Source organism: Vombatus ursinus, unplaced genomic scaffold (genome assembly GCF_900497805.2).
Source record: "Vombatus ursinus unplaced genomic scaffold, bare-nosed wombat genome assembly UNPS02014807.1, whole genome shotgun sequence".
NCBI classification, from domain to species: Eukaryota; Metazoa; Chordata; class Mammalia; order Diprotodontia; family Vombatidae; genus Vombatus; species Vombatus ursinus.
Window position 1 is genome coordinate 60,635,500 of NW_020954585.1, and position 24,426 is coordinate 60,659,925.

Consider the following 24,426-nt stretch of genomic DNA (forward strand, 5'->3'; position numbering starts at 1 on the left):
TTTTATACAACAAATATGTAAGTATAAAGCACTCTCTCTGATAAGACTTCTTAAGAAATAATAAATAGTTATAAGGTTAGTATAATCCTCATTTGATTGATATTCCACAGTATCCCGGATTCATTAAGTTTATTCTGGTTGGGCTTATATTATTCAAGTAATAATAACAATTCACATTCATGTAATCATTAATAGTTTAAAATGTGCTTCTCCTAAAATAACCTAAACTGAGTAAGTGCGCATTTTTCAAAACTTCATTGTAAAAGATATAAAGCAAACTTCATGTACATTCAGGCAAACACAGACAAAAGGGCGACTAATGAGGCTGCTTCAGTAAAATCTTCATTTAAAGTCTATAGCATCAACATATGGTAAAAAGGAACTATCAATAGCAGGTCCATGACTTCAGCCACAGTAGAAACACCCCAGATGGCTTATCCAAAAACTATATACCAAATAAGATGGGCTAATTTAAAAAAAAAAACAGATAATTTCAGTTAAGTAAAGTCTATGTCCTTAATTCCTCATTCCAAAGGTAAAATGGAGGACATGAGTCCACTTGTGGGAATGTGAACATACTATCTCCATTTTTAGTCATGCTCATTGGGCTCTAGGGCTCATAGAGGTAAATCTAGCTGGTTTCATAGATTTTTATTTAAAGCCAAATTCAACAAACTAAAGAGAATAGAAGTACCCTTATTTTTACACATCATCTTTCACCTCAACTCTTAGACATTGTTGGGCCACATAAAAATCTGAGAAGCACATGAATCCTCTTGTTCTGGTCCCTAAACTTTCAAAGCTCTACCAGATTACTACGAAATCTGCTGATTGTAGCACAATAATGTTTTGCAGCAAATCCAAATGCACACATAGGCATCCCTCCAGCTTGAAAAACCAATCAATTCCTAAAATCAGTTCACAACAGTATAGTGTCAGAGAATCTAGAAGTAATATATATAGCCAGGTATACTCTAGGACCACCTCCCCACCCACAGAGAATTCATCTAACCAATTCATGAAGCAATTCCATTACCTAGAGCTATAGGCTATACTGAGAATATAAGACATTATGGAACTATAATATGATAATCTACAACCATCAGAGGCAGGTTGTTATTTAATAACAAACTCTATTTAGTCCCATAATCAAAGGAGACAAGGGAGCCCTTGAAGTCGTTTTTTAACAAATAAGAGGTAAAACAAGCAGTTTTTCCTTCTGGCATAATATAAATTCAACATATAAAAAATACAAAAGTTACAGTGGTTTTGTTTTTCATTCTTTCTCAATGGAGAGGAGAGAAAAGGCAGAGAAGCAGAATTTTGCCAACTGAAAAAATTTTTAATTAAAAAAATACAAAAACCTCAAGCCATATTTCAATTCCATGGTAGAATATGATCTTGTTGGGGGGTCACTGCCCAGTTTGAGTGATGGCTACTCCTGATAGAGAAGGGAGTCCAGGCCAGAATCTGGATTATTGTGATGCCCAGGGGAACCAGACAAATCAAGGTGAACATTGCATCATGAAGACCTGTTAATAAACTAGAGAAAGGATAGAAAATAGTTAGTTTTCTATTTCAGTAACAATTTTTCCTATGGATTCAATGGTTTTTAGCAAATTGTAAAATCATAGATTATTAAAGCTAGAAGAAAGCTTAGAGATAATCTGGTCCAATCCCTGCATTTGTACTGATGAGAAAACTGAGTCCTGAGATTGGCTTTTCCCAAATCTCCTGATTTGTGCCAAAACTGGAACTTGAACCAAGATCTGACTCCCAGCTTTTTCCATAATACATGCTTGACTCTTCACCAATTTAATCCATTTAGAAGTAAATACGGGTCAACTAACAATGTTTTATATTGATAACATGTACAACACTTCATACATGTGATTATGATCTAGAAGTGTTTCAAGGTGCTCTACTAAACTTAAGTTTCACAAAACATAGCACGAATTATAGAGAAATAGAGGAAGTCATAATAAGCTCCCTAGGCTCTGGGAGACCCAAGACTTAATCACCTCCAGGGCCTCCCTCCTTCCAACTATCATAAGACCAGGCCCTCTGAACACAATACCACCTGCCACGAAGACCAAGCAATTGTGGGTTATTCAGAGACTTTGAGGGCCCTAGGCCCAGGTGAGGCCTTAAATCTTCTATCAATCCATCACCTTCATTAGCAGACTTCTTCCTATCCAGTGATAATCCTGGCTGGACTCATTTCTCAATGCTTAGTGTACTTTTAACCCCCTTTTTACTCTTCTCATCTCATTAATATTGGACTCCCAACTACCAAGGCACAAATACCTCATTCCAAATTCTAGGGGCAGTTAGGTGGCACAGTGGATAGAGCACCAGCCCTGAAGTCAGGAGGATCTGAGTTCAAATCGGGCCTCAGACCAAACACTTGACACTTACTAGCTGTGTGACCCTGGGCAAGTCACTTTACCCCAATTGCCTAAAAAAACAAACAAACCAAATACTAGCTGTCTGCTCCTTCATGGCCATCTACTTCAACTCTACCCTGCTAATGTCCTCTCCAAATCTGCCTGCCCCTTCTACTGTGTCCTCTAGAGCTCCTGATTTATAATTAACAAACTCCCTTTCATTTCAGATCTCCTTCTCTCTTGCTCCTTCTCTTTTCTGGTACTTAAAGAGAGACCTGACACTCTCTCTTCTTCCCCCCGTCATGAACTATATTGCTGACCAGCCTTTCCAGTAGGGGTTACACCTATTCTCACACCCCTGGTGCCAGAGGAGGAGCAGGAATATTCCTTGCTCCCCATCATCACTTCTAGACTCTCCATCTAACTGACACCATTCAGCAACTTTCCTCCTTTGAGATTCATGATATCCAAATTTATTATCCACTCCAGATCCTGGTGGACATTATCTACTAATCTGGTTTTTCTCCATCCTTTCTCAGAGTTCAGTCTCAATCTCCTCTCTACTAACAGTTGCCCTCATCCTAAGGGACTTTGACATACATGTTGCTGTTCCTTCAAATATCTTCACTTCTCAGTTCTTCAATCTACTCAACTTCCCATGACTTACTCCTCCACTCCATACCCTCCTAATATCATCACCCATGATCTTCTCCCTCATGCTAGTCTCTGATGAAGAGGTAGCCCTTCTCCTTGTCAAGGCCAGCTCCCAACATGTACATTTGCTCCTGTCCCTTCCTATCTTCCATAGCAAACTGCTCCCACTATCATCCCTCCTCTCTCCCTACTTATGCCCTGCTTTGTTTCAGTTGTGTCCAACTCTTTGTGATCCCATTTGGGGTTTTCTTGGGAAAGATAGAAGTGGTTTGCCACTTCCTTCTCCAGTTCATTTTACAGATGAAGAAACTGAGGCAAACAGTGTTAAGTGACTTGTTTGGGGTTACACAGCTAGTAAGTATCTGAGGTCAGATTTGAACTCAGGAAGATGAGTCTTCCTGACTTCAGGACTGACACTCTTTCCACTGTACCACCCAGCTGCCCTGCACCTATAAACAAGTCCAAATCTTCCCCATTCTTAGAATTCCTTCACTACATCCTACCATGCCTGCTATTGACCACCTTACATTTTTCCTTCCCTTCTCGGTTAAATGCCTTGAAAAAGTGGTCCCCACTTCCTCTCTTCTAAATCCTCCATAATCTGGCTTCCAATTTCATCATTCAATTCAAACTGTTCTCTCCAAAATTACCAATAAAATCTTAATTGCCAAAGCTAGCAGTCTTTTCTCAATTCTTATCCTTCTTGTCCTCTCTGAGACTTTGGTACCGCTGATTATTTTTTCCTAAAAACACTCTTCTTGGGTTTTCCTGACAATGCTCTTGGTTCTCCTCTTTACCTTACTCCTCAGTCTCTTTTACTGGATTTTAATTCATGTCATACTCATTAACTGTGGGTACATCATGAGACTATCCTGGACTGCCTTCTCTTTTCTCTCACTTGGTTATGTCATTAACTCTCATGGGTTGAGTTATCATCTGCATGCTGATAACTCCCACACCCATGTGTTTATAATTCTATTTTTTCTTCTGAGATCCAGTTAGTTCTGCATCACCAACTGCCTGTTGATTATTTACACTCTATGTCCTATAAGCATGTCAAAGTCAAAATGTCCCACACAGAACTCATTACGTTCCCCACAAACCCACCCCACTTCCAAAATTCACTTCTTTTGAAGGCATCACCATCCTTTCACTCCGGTTTGCAACCACATCTTCAGCTCCTCAATCTCTCTTACTTAGCTAATTATTTGCCAAATATGGTCATTTCTATCTTAACAATATCTCTCCAGTAAATTTGCTTCTCTTTACTTACACAGCTACCATTCCTTGCCTGGACTGCTGCAATAGCCTCCTAATTAGTCTTTCTTCCTTCAAGTCTGTCCTCACGACCATTCATTTTCAACACAGCTATAAAAATGATTTCCTAAAGCATGGGTCCATTTCACACATTTCCCTTGCCCCCAGTAAATTCCAGGAGCCCCCAACTACTTCTTGGATCAAATATAAACTTGTTTGTTTGGCATTTAAAGCTCTATACAACCTGGCCCCTCCCTATCTTTCTAATCTTCTTACTCCCCTCCATACATCCATCCAAACCTGCCTACTTGTTCTTCATTCACAATGCTGTATCTCCCAGTTCTTCATCTTTGAACTGGCTGTCTCTGATGCCTAGAATGGTCTTCTTTCTCCCTTATGCTTCTTTTTTTGTTTTGTTCTGGAGGCAATCAGGTTTAAGTGACTTGTCCATAGCTAGCACACATCTGAGATCATTTTTGAACTCGGGTCCACCTGACCCCAGGGTCAGTGCTCTATCCACTGTGCCACTTAGCTGCTCCCTACCCCCTGCTTTTTACACTCTCGGGCTTCCTTCAAGATTCAACTCTGATATCACCTTCTGTAGAAGTCCTTTCCCACTCTTCCCAGCTGCTGCCTTCTATCTACTACATAAGTATTTTGTATATGTTCATTTTTTCCCAGTCACAATGTAAGCTCCTTGAAGGTACTGTTTTCAGTTTTTCTTACCCTGCTTAGCACAGTGCCCAGCAGATATTAAGCACTTAATAAATGCTTGTTGATAGATTGAACAGAAAAGTGACATCTAATTTTCTGTGTGCTCTTTTCACTAAGTATAGTATTACAACTTTAGATAAAAGAAAACAAAGCCAAAGAGGCAGAACTTCAGGCGAACTTGGAATCAACCAATTTATTTATTAAGCACCTATGATGTGCTAGGCACTAGGCGAGGTTTTGAAGATACAAGTATAAAAAATAAAATGGTTCCTACTTGCAATGAGCTTACATTCTACAAAAGAACAGAGAGCAAGCATAGTCTTTGTTGTCTGTTAACATGATTGGTTCTATTTTGTTAGATACTAAGGATTCCATAAAAGATTTTTATTCTTCATTTGGTGTGTTTGCTAATGATTGAGTTTATATTTTAAAAAATAAATGTAGTACCCACAGTTTTAGTTTAAATAAGGAATATTTAAAAGAGCCACAACTAATTTATTTACAAACTGATTATCTAGTTTATAAATAAGAGGCATCCTTTTGTTGACTGTATTGTTAATTAGACTTTTCATCAAAGGACATATGGGGTGGGAGGGAAGAGAGAAAGTAAAACTTGAATCAGTTGATTTTGCTACATCTCAGCAGGCACATTTAAGCTAAAAGGCTAAGTTGATCTTAGGTGCTCCTATATCTCCATGAGGCTGATGACTTTCCTTTTTATATTTTTAATTTTATTTTTATTGATAGCTTCTGTTGAAATCAGCTTCATTCACACCACACCCTCCCCTGCTTCTACCACCCAATGAGACCTATTTATAACAAAGATTTAAAAAGATTAAAAAAGCAATCCAAGTAAAACCAACCCATATATCAACCGTATCTAACAGTATGTTCAAAATATTCCATATCAATAGTGCCCCACCTCTACAAAGACAGGAGGGATGGGTATTTTCTCTACTGTTGTTTGGGGCCAAGCTTAGTCATTATAGATGTACAGTCCCTGCCCCTTCCAGAGGCCAATGAGAATATGAGGTTCTCCCAGGGTTGGGAAGAGTGATAAGAATTCTACCTCAACCCTTACCTGCCTGAGATAACAAAGCTTAACCTTGAAGACAATGAAGAATGGAGGCGGTGTGACCACAACCGCACCCTAGCTGGGGTCCCTTACATTGAACTTTTTCAAGTGTCATACTAATCTGCAGGCTGAGGCTCCAAGCTTCCATCTTCCCGCCAGGAGCCAGAGGCACTTCTAGGCAAAACGAGAAAGGCCAAATTCTGATACCATTCAAGGCCTACTCTCCTCTAATTTGCTTTCATGTATTGCCCTGCTATTAATCCTTCCAACAGAGAATAAGGCAAAGTGGGGAGAAAGCCCTTTCTGGCTCAGATTGGATAGTCAGCATATAAAACCATTATCTCTTTAAGTGGTATTTTAGATCTCCTGTTATGCATCTGAAATTGTATTAAAACCAGACAGCTATAGAATCTGTGCTAAGTCTATTTAATTGAAGGTATGAGAGGGAGATGTAAAAGAAGGAGTTATCTAGAAGGAAGTAGATCTAAATTATTGAGGGTATGTAAAACCACTCAGAATTCCGCCAGCACAAACAGGCTAGGGGTTCTGAGTCACATATTCAGTTTATTTTTTTATTTTTTGCTAGGCAATAGGGGTTAAGTGACTTGCCCAGGATCACACAGCTAGTAAGTGTCATGTGTTGTGTGTCTGAGACAGGATGTGAACTCAGGTCCTCCGGACTCCAAGGCCGGAGCTCTATCCACTGCGACATCTAGCTGCCCCTCACACATTTAGTTTAACTGAAAGAGATAATCCCCAGCAGCCATGCTTAGTAAATACAAAGTGCAGCAGGCCCAATCCCAATAACAATCTAGGTAAGTATGCCTCTGCTTAGGTAGCTTCATAGTCTTCCATTTCCATCTGGGCTCACCATATTTGTTCTGGGCTTAATGTGGATACATGAGTGGCTTTAGGCCTTCTGCAGGTCTGAACTACTAAACTCAAGCAATCCACAGCCTTAGTTTCCCTAGATATACTGTGAGCCACCACACACCCAGCTGAATGCTCCTTTATTAGATAATTCTTTTCTTAATTAAAAAAGAAAAAAAAAAAGAAAGTTATCCAATTGACTATGAGATGAAACTGCTAAGGGCATGAAAATTATAAAAATAAATATTGTGGCAATTTAAAAAGTTTGAGAGACAGTTTCTGGGTAATTTAATCATTTTATTAATAAGACCAACACTTTGTTAATAAAAGGAAAGAGAATTATGGAGGCGGGATCACAGTATATTTACTCTTCAAAGAGTAGGTATTCCTGAGGGGTGTTAATCAACTGTGATTGGATAACACAATGGGAGGTGGGCTATATTAAACCAAGGGGCTGAGAGTAACATGAAGTCACCAAACTATCTCTATACTCAGACTACCCCTAGTCTTGGGCTACCTAGATAAAAGGATCTGTCTCCATCCAAAAAGAACTCACTAGATTTCCACACCTTAAATTTCTTGTAAGGTTGGGTGGGGTCTAACCAAGATTGAGGAGAGTTAATTCAATCTCATTATCAGTAATGTCCTTCCAGAGGCTGACATTTTTACTTTTTAAAATCAGGACTTTAGAAAATGGGGGATTCCCCAATCGATAAATGGTCAAAGGATATGAACAGGCAGTTTTCAGAAGAAGAAATTAAAGCTATCTATAGTCACGTGAAAAAATGCTCTAAATCACTATTGATTAGAGCAAATCAAAACAACTCTGAGGTACTACATCACACCTATCAGATTGGCCAAGATGACAAAACAAGAAAATGATAAATGTTGGAGAAGATGTGGGAAAACTGGAACACTAATGCATTGTTGGTGGAGTTGTGAAATGATCCAACCATTTTGGAGAACAATTTGGAACTATGCCCAAAGGGCTATAAAAATGTGCATACCCTTTGACCCAGTAATAGCACTTCTAGGACTATATCCCAAAGAGATCATACAAATGGGAAAAGGACCCACATATACAAAAATATTTCTAGCAGCTCTTTTTTGGTGGCAAAGAATTGGAAATTGAGAGGATGCCCATCAGTGGGGGAATGGCTGAACAAGTTGTGGTATATGAATGTAATGGAATACTACTGTGCTATAAGAAATGATGATTTCAGAAAAACCTGGAAAGACTTGTATGGTCTGATGCTGAGTGAAGTGAGCAGAACCAAGAGAACGTTGTACACAATAACAGCCACATTATGCGATGACTAATATTGATAAACTTAACCCTTCCCAGCAATACAAGGATCTAAGACATCTCCAAAGGCCTCATGATGGAAAATGCTATCCACATCCAAAGAAAGAACTATATAGTTTGAATGCAGATCGAAGCATACTATTTGCTATTTTTTTCCTTCTATTGAGTTTTGTTTCCTCTTTCTGGTGGTTCCTCCTATTGGTTCTAATTCTTACTTACAATATCACTAATGTGAAAATATGTTTAATAGGAATGTATATGAATAGCCTATATCAGATTGTGCGCCATCTTGGGGAGGGTGGTGGGGAGGAAGAGGGAGAAAACTTTTAAACTCAAAAGCATATGGAAGTGATTGTTGATAAATCAAAATAAATTAATAAAAAATAAAGAAAATAATATGTAAAATTTAAAAAAATTAAATGTGCTACTTGCTATTCCTTAAAAAGAAAAATGGGGAAACTCTGGATCTCCCTGAATCACTGGTTATTAGTAATCATTCCTCTTAATATGAGAGAACAACATGGGAGATTATAGCAGGATCAAACATTTTTTATATAGAATTGTTGATACTGTAAAAAGTAAAAACCTTACTTATTAAGAATGAATAATAAATTATACGAACATAAAGTAAATTAGCATTTACTGAATATATTAAAGATTCTTCATGAGTTCACTGAGATGACGTGTATAGAATAAAAACTCAGTAATTTGGCCAGTTGTGACAGAATACTTTTCTGCATTGATACAAAGGCAAAATGTAGAATACTATTAGGGTTGTAAAGAAGAGGTAATTCATGTAATTAGATTTTCACACTACTTCTAGAGAGTACTCTGACAGTATCTTGACCCAGTTATTCCATAATTAGGAATGTATTCTGAAGTCACAGCCACTACTGAAATACTTGCAATTTCTTCCTCGTTATGAAGCCAAAGCTAGGATGATCCAGATTGAATTACATGTATAGTCCTCAAAGATGCTGGTGGATGAGCACTGCCTCGTTTCTTTTGGATATGGCTAGTTGCCCACTGTTATTGTTCTTTAATCTGTCACTCTAACACAAAGGCCTTGGTATAATCAGGAAACTATTTCTAAACCATTTCTCAGCTCTCTGCTAGTCTTATAGCTGCTATCATCTTTTTGGCCCTACAAGGCCTGCTGATGCCTGAGGTGATGAGGGACAACCAAACAATGGACACACAAACATACAGAAGGAAAAGAAGGGAGAGACAGACAGAGAGAGACACACACACACATACACACACACACAAAGACAGAGAAATGAGGGTCAGTTTGATCTAGGCTATGACCTAGAATGACACTGCCACTCCTGTTCTGAACTTTTAACTTAGAATCATAGACTCCTCTCATATCAGACCTGCCTCTTATCACAGAAAGTAATGGATTCATCGACTTCAGGACAGTTATCAGTACCAGAGAAATCAATGACTGAAGGTAGCCAGTCATAAATTTCAAGTGTAAGGAGCACAAGTCTTCTCTGTAGGTTCTTGCTACAGTTGCTCATCAGCATGAGTCTACTTTTATCCTTACCTGTTCCCATAAGTTAAGATGAGATGGATGCACTAATTATAGGGGCATCTGCAAAGGCCAAATATGCCAAAAGGCCAATGGAAGCTAAAGTTCCACATCATTACAATGATATCTCAAGTCCATAAATGAAAAGAAATGTTTTAATCAAAGGGAAAACTATAAACACATGACTATCAGCTGTGAATCATACAATTACCAGAATATATGTTTAGGAAAAAAAAAAAGGCTTATGGTTTCTGCTGGAGGTACCTCTATGCATTGTCCAAGTATTTAGTTAGTAGCAAGAAGCCCATTATTTGCTGTCATTCTCTGATTAGTAGCAAATTCCAGTTACAGGAATACCCAGAAATTGAACTCCAGCTGCCAATGGTTCCTCTCACTGAGTTTTCTAATCTCTAAGAATAGGCTTGCCTTTTCCTCTTTTTTTTTCCATGGTAACAGAGCATTGGAACACCTGTGACAATTTTCCAGAGGAAAAGGCCCCATTGAGCACAAGGACACCAATGAAAAAGGAGAACGAGTTATTAGATCTGAATTCAAGAGTAAGAAAGGGGTGGGTACTGGAATGAATAGGGCAATTTGATAGCTACCATTTTGTCATATAAAATCCAATCTTCTCAGGCTTATGTTATTATTACTAAAGTCGCCAACCAATTCAACTTCAGTCTCCCCATAGAATAAGTATTTTCCTACAACTTCAATGAATCACTTGATGCAGTCAGTAAGGGTTCCATTCCTTTTTAGGGGTCTCCTTTATTTTCATATTTTTTTATTTGGAGGGGAGGCCTTCATAGTTTTAAAAAATTATGTCCCCCTCTCTTTTTGCCTTCCTCCTGCTGGTATGGGAATGATTGCATTGACCCATTTTCTTTTTAGTTTTCAGAATGCCTACCTCTTGATTCTACTGTAATACTCTAAATCTCTCTCCAAACCATATCTGTCTAATCCTTGGGTAGAAATGCATTCTTTAATCCTGCTTAGCCTTACAATTCCACAATATCTCCCTAATCATCACAGTTATCTTTTCCCCTCATTTTTTTCATGATGCTCTATTTTTCATAAAAATCTACCTTCATGCAACAATATTCTAAGTCACTACTATCCACATAATCTCTCATCATGCTTCTGCTTCATCAGTTATAGCAGTTAATAGATTTAGTAAATTCCTACCAAAACCTTCATAACTATATTAATTCATCATTTTGATGAATGTTTGAAAACAAGATATGCATTTCTCGAGGCCAAGCAAAACTTCATTTTTTTCCAGAATTATTCAGCATACTTTTCACTTCTCTAGTAAGAAATTCTCAGTAATAACCACCACCACCCAAGTTTAAGGAAGAAGCTCCCTTAATAGCCTGGTAATCTTGGTGATTTTCAATGCTGAAACAGGTATCCCTGTCAAAGAAGTTACGCCTCTGTCATGCTGGCCCCTTCTCCCACTAATGAATTCCATTCAGGATCTCCATTTTGATAGCAGAGCTCAGTACGGTTATGTTTTAACCCTTGCCCAGCTGTGTTTTTGACTCTAGGAACTTTGCCACCATATTCCTATACCAGTAATGTGGGCATATACTTTTTCCATTCCACCCATTATAATGCAAGCTCCCTGAGGGATGAATTTCTTTTTGTCTCAATTTGTATCCCCAGCACTTAGCACAGTGCATGGTACATAGTAAGCTCTTAATAAATTCTTGTTAGCCAGCAATACTGTAATGATGATCAACTATAAAAGACTTAACTATTCTGATCAAGACAATAAGCCAAGACAGTTACACAGGATCTCTGATGAAAAGTGCTATCCACCTCCAGAGAGAGAACTGATGAACTCAGAATGCAGATTGAAGCATACTTTTTACTTTTTTTTTTCTTGTTTTATTTTTTGTTTATGTTTTCTTTTGCAACATGGTTAACATGAAAATATGTTTTGCAGGACTTCATATGGACAATTGATATAAAATTACTTGCCTTCTCAAGAAGGGTGGAAGGGCAAGAGGGAGGGAGAGAATTTGGAATTCAAAATTAAAAATATGAATGTTAAAAAATTATATATAATTGGGAAATACTTAACAAAATAAATAAAAATATTAAAAAAAATGCTACCAACCAACCTAATGTAGTATACACTGTTAGATAGGTTCCTGTGAAAGTTGGCTTTGCTCATATATTTTTCTTTATAATAAGAAAGGATTCAATGAGGGTGGGATAGATGGAGAAGGGGAAATGACTATAAACACAAAAGACAACAATAAGACTTAAAATGGATGAATAAAAAATATGAGCTACCACCAGTATCACTACAATGAGATGTATCATTGTTGTTGTTCAGTTGTTCATGACTCTTCCTGATCCCATCTGCAGTTTTCTTAGCAAAGATAGTGGAATGGTTTGTCATAATGAGGCAAACAGGATTAAGTAACCTGCTCAAGGTCACACAGCTAGTAAGTGTTTGAGGCCAGATTTGAACTCAGGAAGAAGAATCTTCTTACCCCAGGGCCGGCACTCTATCCATTGCACCACTTAGCTGCCTTTCCATGTGGATCTGGACCAAATAAACCATAGAAATCAAACTATATTTTTTACAAGGAGCACATAACATCATTTGAAAAGGGTTCAGAAAAATGTATAAAATAATGTATAATGATATTAATTTTTGTTGAACTGATGAACAGAGACATTGAAAAGACTTCAGCTTTCTGGAATAAGCCTGACTAATTTTATAAATCAAAAACCTCTTGTTTCCTGTTTTTTTAAGTAAAACAATCTTTTCTTTGTTAAGTCAGAATAAGAAAAAAAATACTTTATGAAAAATTAATACATGAAAAAGCATTTATTAAGTGCTTACTATGTGCTAAACACCGAGCTAAGTGCTAGGGATATGAAAACAAAAGTCAAGACAGTCTTTACCTTCAAGAAGCACACTCTAATGAGGGGAGACAATACACGTGCGGGAGTTCTGGCCAGGGAGGGAGTATTTGGTTTGCAAAGTTACTGGGATTGTGAGTAGTCTATACTAAGCAGTCTAACACACCATTTCTAGTAGTAGTGGTTCCAGTGCTGAAAAAGGGAATTGGGGAAGTGGGGAGAGGAGGGAAGAAGGAAGAGGAAACACAGTAGGAACATACTACCTACACCCCGAGTCAGAGAAGAGATGAAAAGAATTCACTTGCTCTAACTCAGCTGAGAGCTGGGAATCTTCCATTGAGCAGGACAAGGAAAAAGAGTCATACAATTCTGTCTGACCCTTTGTTCTCCAGTTAGGTCTCTCTATGAGGCAGGTTAAAGACAAAGGTGAAAATCTGTTCACTATTCCCAAGACATACATATTTTGCTTTTATCTATTGCCTTGTTGTTCATCCCAACAGGGAATAAGACTAAGTTGGGAGAAAGCCCTTCCTGGATCAGATTGAATAGTCAATATAGAAAACTGTTACCTCTAAGACTATATATTTTGATAACCACATTTCAATATAATTGTTTTCCTTTGTAATTCCATGTATTTTATTTTATGCATTTTATTTGTTTTTTGTTTTTGGTGAGGCAATTGGGGTTAAGTGACTTGCCCAGAGTCACACAGCTAGATGATCTTCTAGGCTAAGAAGCTGGAAGCTATTCGTCTCCCAGCAAGGTGGTGTGGTAGGGAATAACGAACAAGCAATTTGGGAGGCAGAGAGAATGGCAGTACTCAGGACAGTTTAAATAGCAGTGGAAGAGAAGGGAGCTTCCAAAAATGATGGCTGCAGAAGTGAGGTCAACAGCAGCAGCACAGGGGACGCGGGGACACAGAACTGTGAGAAGTCAGGCAGAGGAGGTTTTCCTAGTCATGACGCAGAGCACATAGCACTGAAGCCCCTTCCTACCTCAGAACACGAGCTTTCTGAGGAGTTTCCCTTCCCCATCAGTTTGTAAGTATGTGAGAAACTACTCATTTATAAAAAGGGACAAGGAGTGAGCCTACAGCAGGATTTCCCCCCGTTATTTGCTTTGCCATTCTGTTCTAATGAAATGATTTGCTATTCAATTTATGGTTCTTGCCTGGTCTACTACTCACTAGCTGAATAAGTACTACAGAAGGTGCTTAAGCCATTATTTGTCCCCTTAACACTGAACCTGAGAAATCTGATTTCAGAGTTAAATATGATATCCATTATGCATGCATTTGTTCTCCAAAAGAGGGAGTATTTTTCTATTGCAAGACAAAGCTCTAATGTCCTCTCAAAGGTTATGAAAAAAGGTTATGAAAAAAATTAAGTGGAACAAATAAAAAATATGCAATTCAAAAATAAAGTACAATAAACCACATAACACAGGAATGAAATGTAAGAATGAAATCCACTATAGCCAAGTATAATACATAGGAGAAGCTCTTCTCTTCCTAGGTAACCTGATCTTTACCACTGAATAAAACAGTGAATTACACCTTAATAAGAAACAGAGGCCATTAAATAAACAGCAGAATGTTCTCCAGGTATTATAGAGGCTGTTGCTGTAATAAATCTCTATGGAGATCACTTGTTTTCAATGAACAGTTTTTAAACTAATTTTAATGATTAGCTATATAAAATTAAACACCAAGAACTCTTTCATTAACTAAGCCTTAAGGTTATTTTCAATTACATTAGGCTATTTACCCTAGGGCATTTCCTTGGAAAAAGTTCAATACAGTATTGTTTATTGTGTCATTTGGAGATAAATCACTTTCCAAATTGTTCTTACAAGTACAATTTTGGAGAACTTTTACTATGAAACACCCAGACAAAAGAGAAAAAGCAAATTAAGTACATGTGATCTTTGTTTGAGCATGTGCTAAAACAAAAGACTAAATTCTCAGTTTATTCCCTGATGAATGCATTCTATTTTATTTAGGTCACATATCCATAGAACATATTCTATTGCATTCAACAAATATTAATTTGTGGTACTTTAAAGAAAATACTGATCTCAATTTCCTCTCCCCTCCCCATTCCAACATATATCAAAAAGAAACATGAATTGGGCCAGGATAAAAATATGCTCAGCATTCCAGTGTTCTATATTAGTGTATATTTCATATACCTAAAATGACATCATTTCCTCAAATTATTGTAATATTTACCATTTACATTACAAGTAGTCGCTAATCAGAAAAGGTTTGTTTGGCCAGAGGGGCAACACATTAGGGTCTTTTCTATCTAGCTATGATTAAATATTAGAGTTTGCAGCATAAAGGCAAATAAAACTAAATTTTCAGTGTGATTTTTAGTAGGATATAGATGAGAAAACAACTACGCTATGCAATACCTGAAGTCATTCCACTAAGGGAGGGGTCAGCAAACTATATCCCATGGGGCAAATCCATCCCACTGTCTGGTTTTAAACAACCCACAAGCTAAGAACGGTTTTTACAACATTTAAAATGGTACTGTTTTTCTATGGTTCAATGAACTAAGAATGGATTTTATAGTCATTCTTAGTCCACTGGGCCATTGCAGTCACATAGGTCTGGGTGGGGGGAGGGATAGTTTGCTGAACTAAGGACTTGATCCTCACTGATAAAATGGACAGAAATTATACTCTGGTTTTCTTGCTCAGTACCCAGACATGAAGATCCATGATGGCCTACCATATAGCATAGGGGAGCAGCTAGGAGCCAAGTCCTTTTATTACTAGGATGTAAATGGAAATCACTAAACTTAGAACAAATGTTTTTCATATAATCACAATGATCTGACCACTGAGACAATGCCTCCCTACTGGTGTCACAGAAATACAGCTCTCGTAGTTAGTTACAGCTCTCAAAAACAGGCCAGTAAGGGGCAACACTCCCAAGCTTCAGTTGTATAAATTATAGCAGTAAAACAATAAAAGCATATGCAAGGATGATGTGAGCTATTTATATTTGTGTATTTTGCTAAGCAATTTTACCACGGAGGATTTTAAAGCACTTTATAGACATCATGCTGGATCATTTTCAGAAATACATTACCCATCCAGGCCGTCGGTAAACCAAATGTTAAATTACTCCAGGGCACTAAATGGCAGAGCAATAGAACTAGCAATTCTGGCAGTCACCCTGCCCCCACCCCACATGCCCCCAAAAAACTCGCCAACGGCAAGAAGCAAGAAAAACCCCCTGAAATGAACCTTTAAAAATGAATTCAGTTGATTTGCATCAATTCATGTAAGTCCAGGTTTTTCTGAGAGTATCTAGCTCATCATTTCTTACAGCACAATAGCATGCTATCACAATGATACACCACAAATTGTTCAGTCATTCCCCTCCTGATTGGCATCTCCTTAAGTTACAATTCCTTGCCACCAGAAAAGAGCTGCTAATTCCACCAACAGTACGTTAGTGTCCCAATTTTCCCACATCCCCTCCAACATTTGTCATTTTTCTTTTCTTGCACCTGTGATTTTATTGCACCTGTGAAATGAGCTCTGGGGTGAGGAAACTTTACCAATGCCTCAGGACAACTATGCTACAACTTAAAATGTTAGAGAGTTGCCTGGGACACTGAGAGGCTAAATGAGTTTCCTAGGGTAACAGAGCAAATACATGTCAGAGTTAAGACTTGAACTCAGGTCATTCTGACTCTGAGGTGGCTCTCATTCCACTAAGCCGTGCTGCCTCCCATAAATGTTTGTTGAAGTTAACACAAACACACACAACTTTCTCATTGCTTCTTCAAAATTTTAAGGTACTTTACCTGGGATCAATCTGTATGGATTTCTTGTTTAGCTGCTCATATCCAAACTGGTTTAACACAGTGACTATAACCATAGGAGCTAAAGACTGGGCAGGTTTGGTAAACAAAGCATTGGTCCCAAAAACCATCGAGGAAAGGGGTGATCTGTAATGAATAAAATCAGAACAAATCCATTTCACACTCAACCAATGCTGACATCTATTCACTCATGTATGGAACCTGAAATGGAAGCACTGTTTAAAAACAGATGAATGAAATCAGAAAAGCCAACCAAAAGGATGAATATTTACATACTCCCCCACCCTGTGGTATTTAAATGAACTGATTTTTAAATAGATGTTTATATATTAATGATAAAAACAAGTTTGGGTAAGTCTGATACCAAAGGTACTGATAAATCTGATGGGTCAATGCAAAGTGTTACCAAATGGTCTTTCAGTTCGATCTTAACATCTTTATGCCTCATGGGCCTGAAGCTATGGTGACATAGCCCAGCTTCTGCTGAGTATGACCTAGGAGAGAATCCTGTTACCTGGTCATCACATTATTTTTAATCAATTAAAGAACATCTTGTGGAATAAAGACAATTAACACACTGAAATTGTTATAGGGTTTGAACTATTTATGAAACAATAGTAACCGACTAAGCAGTAACATTGCCCGAAGTTGAACCATCACAGAGATCTGTTAACAATGCCCAGAGCTATAACCCTTGTGGACCAGTCACAAACAGCTCAGTGTATTTAGAAATTTGGGAGCCAGAGGTAAGTGAAAGACATGTGTTCCTATTGAGTATCTTTGCCAATAAACAGCCTTGATCAATTGAGCGGGAAGCGTGGCTTCTTTCCTTGGCAAAAGAGCTCAGATGAAAATGTATCGAATCTGTGTCTCAAACTCACCTATTCCTCTCCAAACTAAAACAACACAACCCACTGGAAATGTAAGGGAATCAGCTGGAACTTTAAAGCAAGTCTGAATGGTGAATGACCTCTTTGCAGTAGGCCAAAAATTTTTTTTCTCATTAATTTTTAAAATGTCTGGTAGGCAATTAAACAGCAACAAACATGGACTTTGAATTTTGTTCTTGAGGTGTCATGGAGCAAAAGTTCAATCTCTTCTTTTACAGGAAGAGTGAATTTGAGCTTTGTGTCAGACATGTACTAGTCGGTAAATGATTTCAAAAGTTTCTGAGAAGTAAATCTTTTTATCTTCTGGGAAGGGCATTTTTATTTAAAAAAATTTTTTCATTGGTACATTTTGTTTTGATGAAACAAATGCTTATCAACAAAGTACTTTCCCCCCAAACAGCTAAGGAAAACCACCTAACTGTGTGACTGGCACTGATGACACCTGTCTCTTGAGAGAAGCATATTGTCTAGAGCATGGACTTGGGAGTCAGAAAGGCCTGAGTGAAATCCTGGCTCAGATATTTACTAGCTGTGTGATCCTTAAGCAAGTCACAATCTCTCTGAACCCTGGTCTCCTCATCTATAAAATAGGGCTAATAACAGCACATGAGATTATATGTAAAAAATTTGGTAAACCCTAAATTGACATATAGCTCTCAGCTGCTGCTATTTTCCCCTTTTGTTCTTTACTGATTGTCAACAGAAAGGTAAAATCTGTTCTTTAATTGTTAGTATGGTACAACACTGATGGTTGCCGCTGACTTCTGTTGTCTGTCAGGGCTGAAAGCAAATCTTTCTTCGTATTGGCTGTAATTTGATCCCCTGCCCTCCCCAAAATTATAAAATCACTTCAGGAAAGGGGAGAAAACTACCAATGCCAACATTTGTTTCTTATCCTGGTCCTACGAGCTCTCTCAAAGTGACACAACTTTTAAAAGTAATAGAAACTTTTTTTTAAATGGCCACTAGGGGCAGTTAGATGGCACAGTGGATAGAGCACCAGCCTTTAAGTCAGGAGGACCTCAGTTTAAATCCAGCCTCAGATCAAACACTTGATACTTACTAGCTGTGTGACCCTGGGCAAGTCACTTAACCCCAATTGCCTAAAAATTAAAAAAAATTAAAATAAAAAAATGGCCACTTGATGGCCTTCTTCAAGGACACTATGTGTCTACAAATAAACTATTCATTTCTGCCATGAGCCCTAGCATCTTCACCTATCAATTGAGGAGGCTGGATTAGATGGCCTCTGAGTTCCCTTCCAGTTCTAATATAACTGAAATGCAGCGAATTTTACAGTCCAGGTCTACACATGTTGACTTTTACAGTCATTATTATAAAGGAACTTACTTCCGTTTGAATTTCAGTACATCTGCATCAATGATGTCAGCCAGAGGCAAATTGAATAAACTAAACGAGGCTTGAACTATCACCCTAGAAAAAGAAAATAAACACATGAAAATGGTTATCAAAATCAAAAGCCAATATTTGGTTTAAAAAAGAGAAAAAGAAAATATAGAGGACATACACCAGGAAGAATTGGCTAATTTTTTTCCCTTTCATGAAGAGAAGATTCCAGGGCCAATTTGCAAGAAGGAAACAATTCTTGAGTAAGGGAGATCACTCAGACCACAAAGATTCAGACACAGATGTGTGCATCAGAAGTTACTAGCTCAGACAGACACAGGCTCTACACAGACTGGAGAGGTCTGCACCGACATTTATGCAGCCCCTGGAGCTAGTGTTAGATGGAGACTTTATTTTTTTAAAAAGTTTTATTAATGTTTTGTTTTTGCATTACAAGCATTTATAGATCACCCTCACTCCATGAGAAGTATCTTATAACAAAGTAAAACAATTAAGTAAAACTAACTTCACCTCATATGAAAGTACTGGCAACATTCCACATTTATAGTACCACTCTCATCTCTATTTAAAAAAGAAAGAATTAACAGAAACCCATTTTCTCTCCTATAGGCAGCTAGGTGGTACAGTAGTTAGAGTGGTAGACCTGAAGTCAGAATCTGGCCTTGGACACTTACTGTGTGACCCTGGGCAAGTCACTTAACCCTGTTTGCCTCAGTTCTTCATCTGTAAAATGAACTGGAGAAGAAAATGGCAAACCACTCCATCTGTGCCAAGAAAACACCAAATGGGGTCATGAAGAATTGGGCACAACTAAAACAACTCAACAACAACAACAACTTTCCCTCTCACCTCTCACTCTACTGAAAAAAAGAGAAAACAAAAACAAATTCCTTGTAACAAATATGCAATCAAACAAAACAAATTCTTTCCTTGGATGTATACAAAAATAGGTGTCTTATTCTACCTCACTCTAAATCTGTCACCTTGGGGCAGCTAGATGGTGCAGTGGATAGAGCCCTGGATTCAGGAAGACCCAAGTTCAAATCTGGCCTCAGACACTTGACACTCACTAGCTGTGTGACCCTGGGTAAGTCACTTCACCCGACTGCCTCACCAAAAAAAATAAATAAATAAAATCTGTCACTTCTCTGTCAGGAGGTAGAAAATATGTTCCATCATCAGTCCTTTGGAATTATGGATGGTCCTTGTATGGATCATGGTTCTTATAGCTTTCAAAGTTGCTTGTCTTTACAGTGTTGTTGTAATATAAAGATTCTTCTCCTGGTTCTGCTCTTTTCATTCTTAATCTGTTTATAAAATTTGTCAAAATTGATTTTTTTATAATACTGATGTTATTATATAATTTGTTTCCTGGTTCTGTTTATTTTACTTGGTATCAGTCCTTTAATGTTTCTATTAAATTCTCTATTTCTCACAGCATGATAGGGACTCCATCACATTCATAAACCTTAACTTATTTAGCTATTCCTCAATTAATGGGCATCCCCTTAAGTTTCTAGTTTTTTACTATTATAAAAAGAGCTGATATATATGTGTGTATACATAAAATGTATATATGTACACATGTGTATATCTACATGAATACATTAACCCCATATATATACACATACATATATATATATATACACGCATACATATATATATATATATATATATATACACATATATATATTTTTTTACATGTAAGACCTTTTCCTATTTCTTTGATCTTTGAAGGAAATAGACCTAACAGTGGTATAATGGATCAAAGGACATGTACTGGTTAGTAACTTTTTATGGATAATGCAAACTGCTTTTCAAATTGGCTGTACTCATCCACAGGTCCACCAACAGTACATCAATGTGCCTGTTTCCTCAAAGCCCTCCAACATTTATAATTTTTCTTTTTTGTCATCTTTGTCACTCTGATGGTATGAGGTAGAATCTCAAAATTGCTTTAATTTGCATTTTTCTAATTAGTAGTAATTTAGAGTATTTTTTCATATGGTTATTGATAGCCTGAGTTTCTTCCCTTGAGAACTGTTATATTCTTAGACTGTTTATCAACTGGGAAATGGCTCTTATTCTTATAAGTCTGAATGAGTTCCTTATGTCTTGGAAATGAGACCTTTATCAGAAAAAAAAATCGAAATCAATAGCAGAATAAGCAAGTATTGAAAAAGAAAAAAGGTAACTGGCAGGAAACTATAGGACCAAGGATCATAGGAAAAGATAGAACTAAAGATCAGTCAAACAAAGAACTGACTGGGAGAAAGGAACCCAGACCTTACTTTTTCCTGGTTCTGTGAGTCATGGGAATGGTGTACATTTGGGCAGGAAAGGGTGATGAGCAAACCAGAGCCATACAGGATATCAGTAAGAAGGACTATATGAATGCCTTTGAGAGTAGGGTAAGATATTTTCTTGACTGTTTATATGCTCAGTTAATCTTTCCATTTTTTTTTGTGGTGTAAATAAAATCTTTTCTATATTTAATATCTTAAGTTTTAAGAAGTTGAGGAAGCAAAATGAAACAGATACTGATGTTCTCTGGGTTTCCTGACATGGTAGTACAAGCTAGAGAAGTTCTGGGAGGTATCCACAAAATTGCACCTAGGTGCTTCCGGCCACAAAGAATGCTCCAACACCAGTTACAGAAATAAAAGTACACACATTCCCCAAATGAATATACAATAAGCAGCATCTTCAACAGAAAACACTGTAGCCCTAAGGAAATAACTTCTTTAAGAAAATTTTTGTTTTTCAGTCAATCAGTTGTGTCCAACGCTTTGTGAATCCATGGACCGTTAGGGAACGTGTGTCCATGGGGTTTTCTTAGCAAAGATACTGCAGTGGTTTGCCATTTCCTTCTCCAATGGATTCAGGCAAACAGAGGTTAAGTGACTTGCCCAGGGTCACATGGCTAGTAAGTGTCTGAGGCTGGTTTTGAACTCAAGTCTTCCTGACTTCAGACCCAGAACTCTAACACTGAGCCATTCAGCTGCCCTCTAAGAAAATACTGAACACTTAATTTCCTTTTGAATTGAAAAAAAAATACCCTACATTTTTCTCTTGAGAATATGAAAAAATTTCTAAAAAATACTAAATAATTATTTTCCTTTTGGATGGAAAGGAAAACCCAACTACTTTTTTCTTTTGCTAAAATCCCCAAGATCCATTACCAGCTCATTAAATATGGCTCACATTGCTGGTATAAGCTCTAATTAACAGAATATGCCCATAGAAACACATCTGAAACTTTTCTCTTGGTATGAAGAACAAGACATGTAAGGTACTAATAGGGGAAAATAAAATCAACTATGATTAAGGAATAGAAAAAAAGAAAAAAGCCTAAGTGAAAGTAAAATAAATTTCTAACAGAACTTCCAATAATTATCCATTATAAATATATTGCTTTAACTCTAAAAATCTGAAGAAATGATTTTTAATGAAAAGAATCCCTAATTTTATAGATGAAATAAGTAGACAAAGATATGAAACGATTTGAGAGGAATGCAGCCCAAACCTCATCATCAGAGATCAATTTGAGTTACCCATTATGCTTTCTAAGTGTTCTCTTTAAAACTCACACTTCAGCACAAATTAATTTGAAAGAGCATCGGTGGCAAAATGAACCTAAAGCAACAGCATAAAAATTCTAGGAAAAAACAGAGGAAGGGTGAGGGATTAGTTTACTTCAATATTATGTTTGGACCCTGCCTCAAGCATTTAGCAATGAAAAGCCAAGAAGAGCTATACAATCCAATATGTCCTATTTGCCCAAATCAGCCTCTTGCTATTCTCAAACTAATCTCTTCTGTAAATAAATATAGAAAGACTTCAGTCAGAGGACTCTTTTTTTTTACCTTAGAAAGGGTGAACAAAAAGAATTAATGCAAGCTTCAAAATTTTTCCTTTCTTAACTAGCAAATATTTATGGATTTAGGATCAGTAACATTGTACTTACATGTTAGCTATGAGATAAAAAGCCAAAATGTAATAGTGCTCCTGTCCCAGCACAAACATCACAGCTGCAGCTACTCCTTCTATATAGAAGGAAAATAAAATGATCTTATAGTAACCAAACTTCTTGAGCCAGGAGTGGCTGAGGAGCACAAGAAACTGAAACAGAAGGAGAATGACACTGGGTTAGGAAGGGTCAGACTTTCTCATAATTCTCATTTAATTGTTATTAAGTATTAGTAAAATTAATTTATATATCAAATGGATAGTTTCAATAAATTAAATAACTGATATTAATTATTAATTGAATTATTGCCCACAGGTAATAATTCTTGTTTACATAGTGCCTTACAACTTTGACAATATTTTTTCCAGGTGAGAATTTTCAGCCCAATAAGATGGCTATATCTCAATACATCTATTAGCACACAAGCTGAAAGAGCTGCTATTGAAGGCTGTTATAATAAAACTGCCATTTATGTAGCTGGTCTGTAGGCATATGTCATTTCTCCCATTTGATCTTTACAACAGCCCAAATGTGAAATAGGAGGTGAAAGTATGACTTCCCTTATTTTTTTTACAGATGAAGAAACTGAGGCTAAGAGGTTAAGTGATTTGCCCAAAGTCATAAAAGTGGCAGAGCCAGTACTAAAAAGGTTTTCTAAAAACACATTCAGACTCTGCCCCATGAGGGTTGCTTTGCTATGTATTGCCAGCTTCAAAAAATCCATCAAAGAATGAATATATCCAGCAACTAATGAAATGATTTATTGTTTTATTCCTATGAAAAACTGCAAATGGTCTCTCACAATTTTACTTATATGTAAACATGAAAATTCCTATATGATGTGATCAACCATGTAAAAGAACCCACCACTTAAAAAAAGGAAGAGGTAGTGGTATAATATTCGTGGTGTGATTGATGTAAATCTAAAATCATAATGCATACATGAAAAGTGAAGGTTATATTTCATGGTCCATCTCTGATAACCTCACGAGTTTTCAGAGTATGTCACTTAATTCAATAAACTCTAAGTACCCACCATGTACAAGCACTTTGTAAGTTAGAGAAATATACTTCCTAAATTCAAAGAAAACAAATGGGATGTATTACTTCACGATTCCAATTTAACCTTTCTTCATGATGCTTCCTACCATAGCCTCTCAGTTTTTCTTTTTATAAAGGCTCAATTGGGCTGACAGCCTTGAACTTGCTACTGTACCTACTTCTATCAATAAAATGTTAATTATTCTACATCAAACTTTTTTTGCTTTATTTCTAAGTCTAACTTATTGCCTTTTAAGGAATAATAGCTCTTTTTTGGGAATACCTGAAACAGCAACTTACTGATCTATGTAATTCTAGGTATTTCTTGGAGTTTTACTGTAATACAAAGTTTCATGACTCCATTATATTTATCCTAAAGCTAATTTTATAGGAAGGTAGAAGTTCACGCTTTCAAACGAGGTTGCTTTACATCCACCTATTAGACATACAATGTGGGGGGACTTCATAATTTAAAATTAAGTTTAAAAAACAAATACCAAAAGAAATCTTTTCAGATTGCAATTTAGAATGTTACAAAAACTGTGCAAAAATTATTCTTCCTTGCCTGTAACACTGTTCATCTTGCATAAATTGAGGATTGGGGCTTTTAATTTTTATATTTATTGAACAGGCATTTG

General features: G+C 37.0%; 1 protein-coding gene across 8 annotated transcripts in view; it reads right to left on the reverse strand.

Annotated features, from left to right (window-relative positions):
• Positions 1–1,321: 1,321 nt before the first annotated feature.
• Positions 1,322–24,426, reverse strand: part of LOC114052503 (transmembrane protein 180-like) — a 48,920-nt gene continuing 25,815 nt past the window's right edge. For all 8 annotated transcript variants that reach the window (XM_027875158.1, XM_027875161.1, XM_027875156.1 and 5 more), the window contains 4 exons: positions 22,745–22,899; positions 18,760–18,843; positions 16,502–16,645; positions 1,322–1,543 (listed from right to left, as the gene is read on the reverse strand). In XM_027875158.1, the coding sequence (XP_027730959.1) occupies positions 1,378–1,543; positions 16,502–16,645; positions 18,760–18,843; positions 22,745–22,899 (549 nt within the window). In that variant the 3' untranslated portion in view covers positions 1,322–1,377. The remainder of the gene's footprint in view (positions 1,544–16,501; positions 16,646–18,759; positions 18,844–22,744; positions 22,900–24,426) is intronic.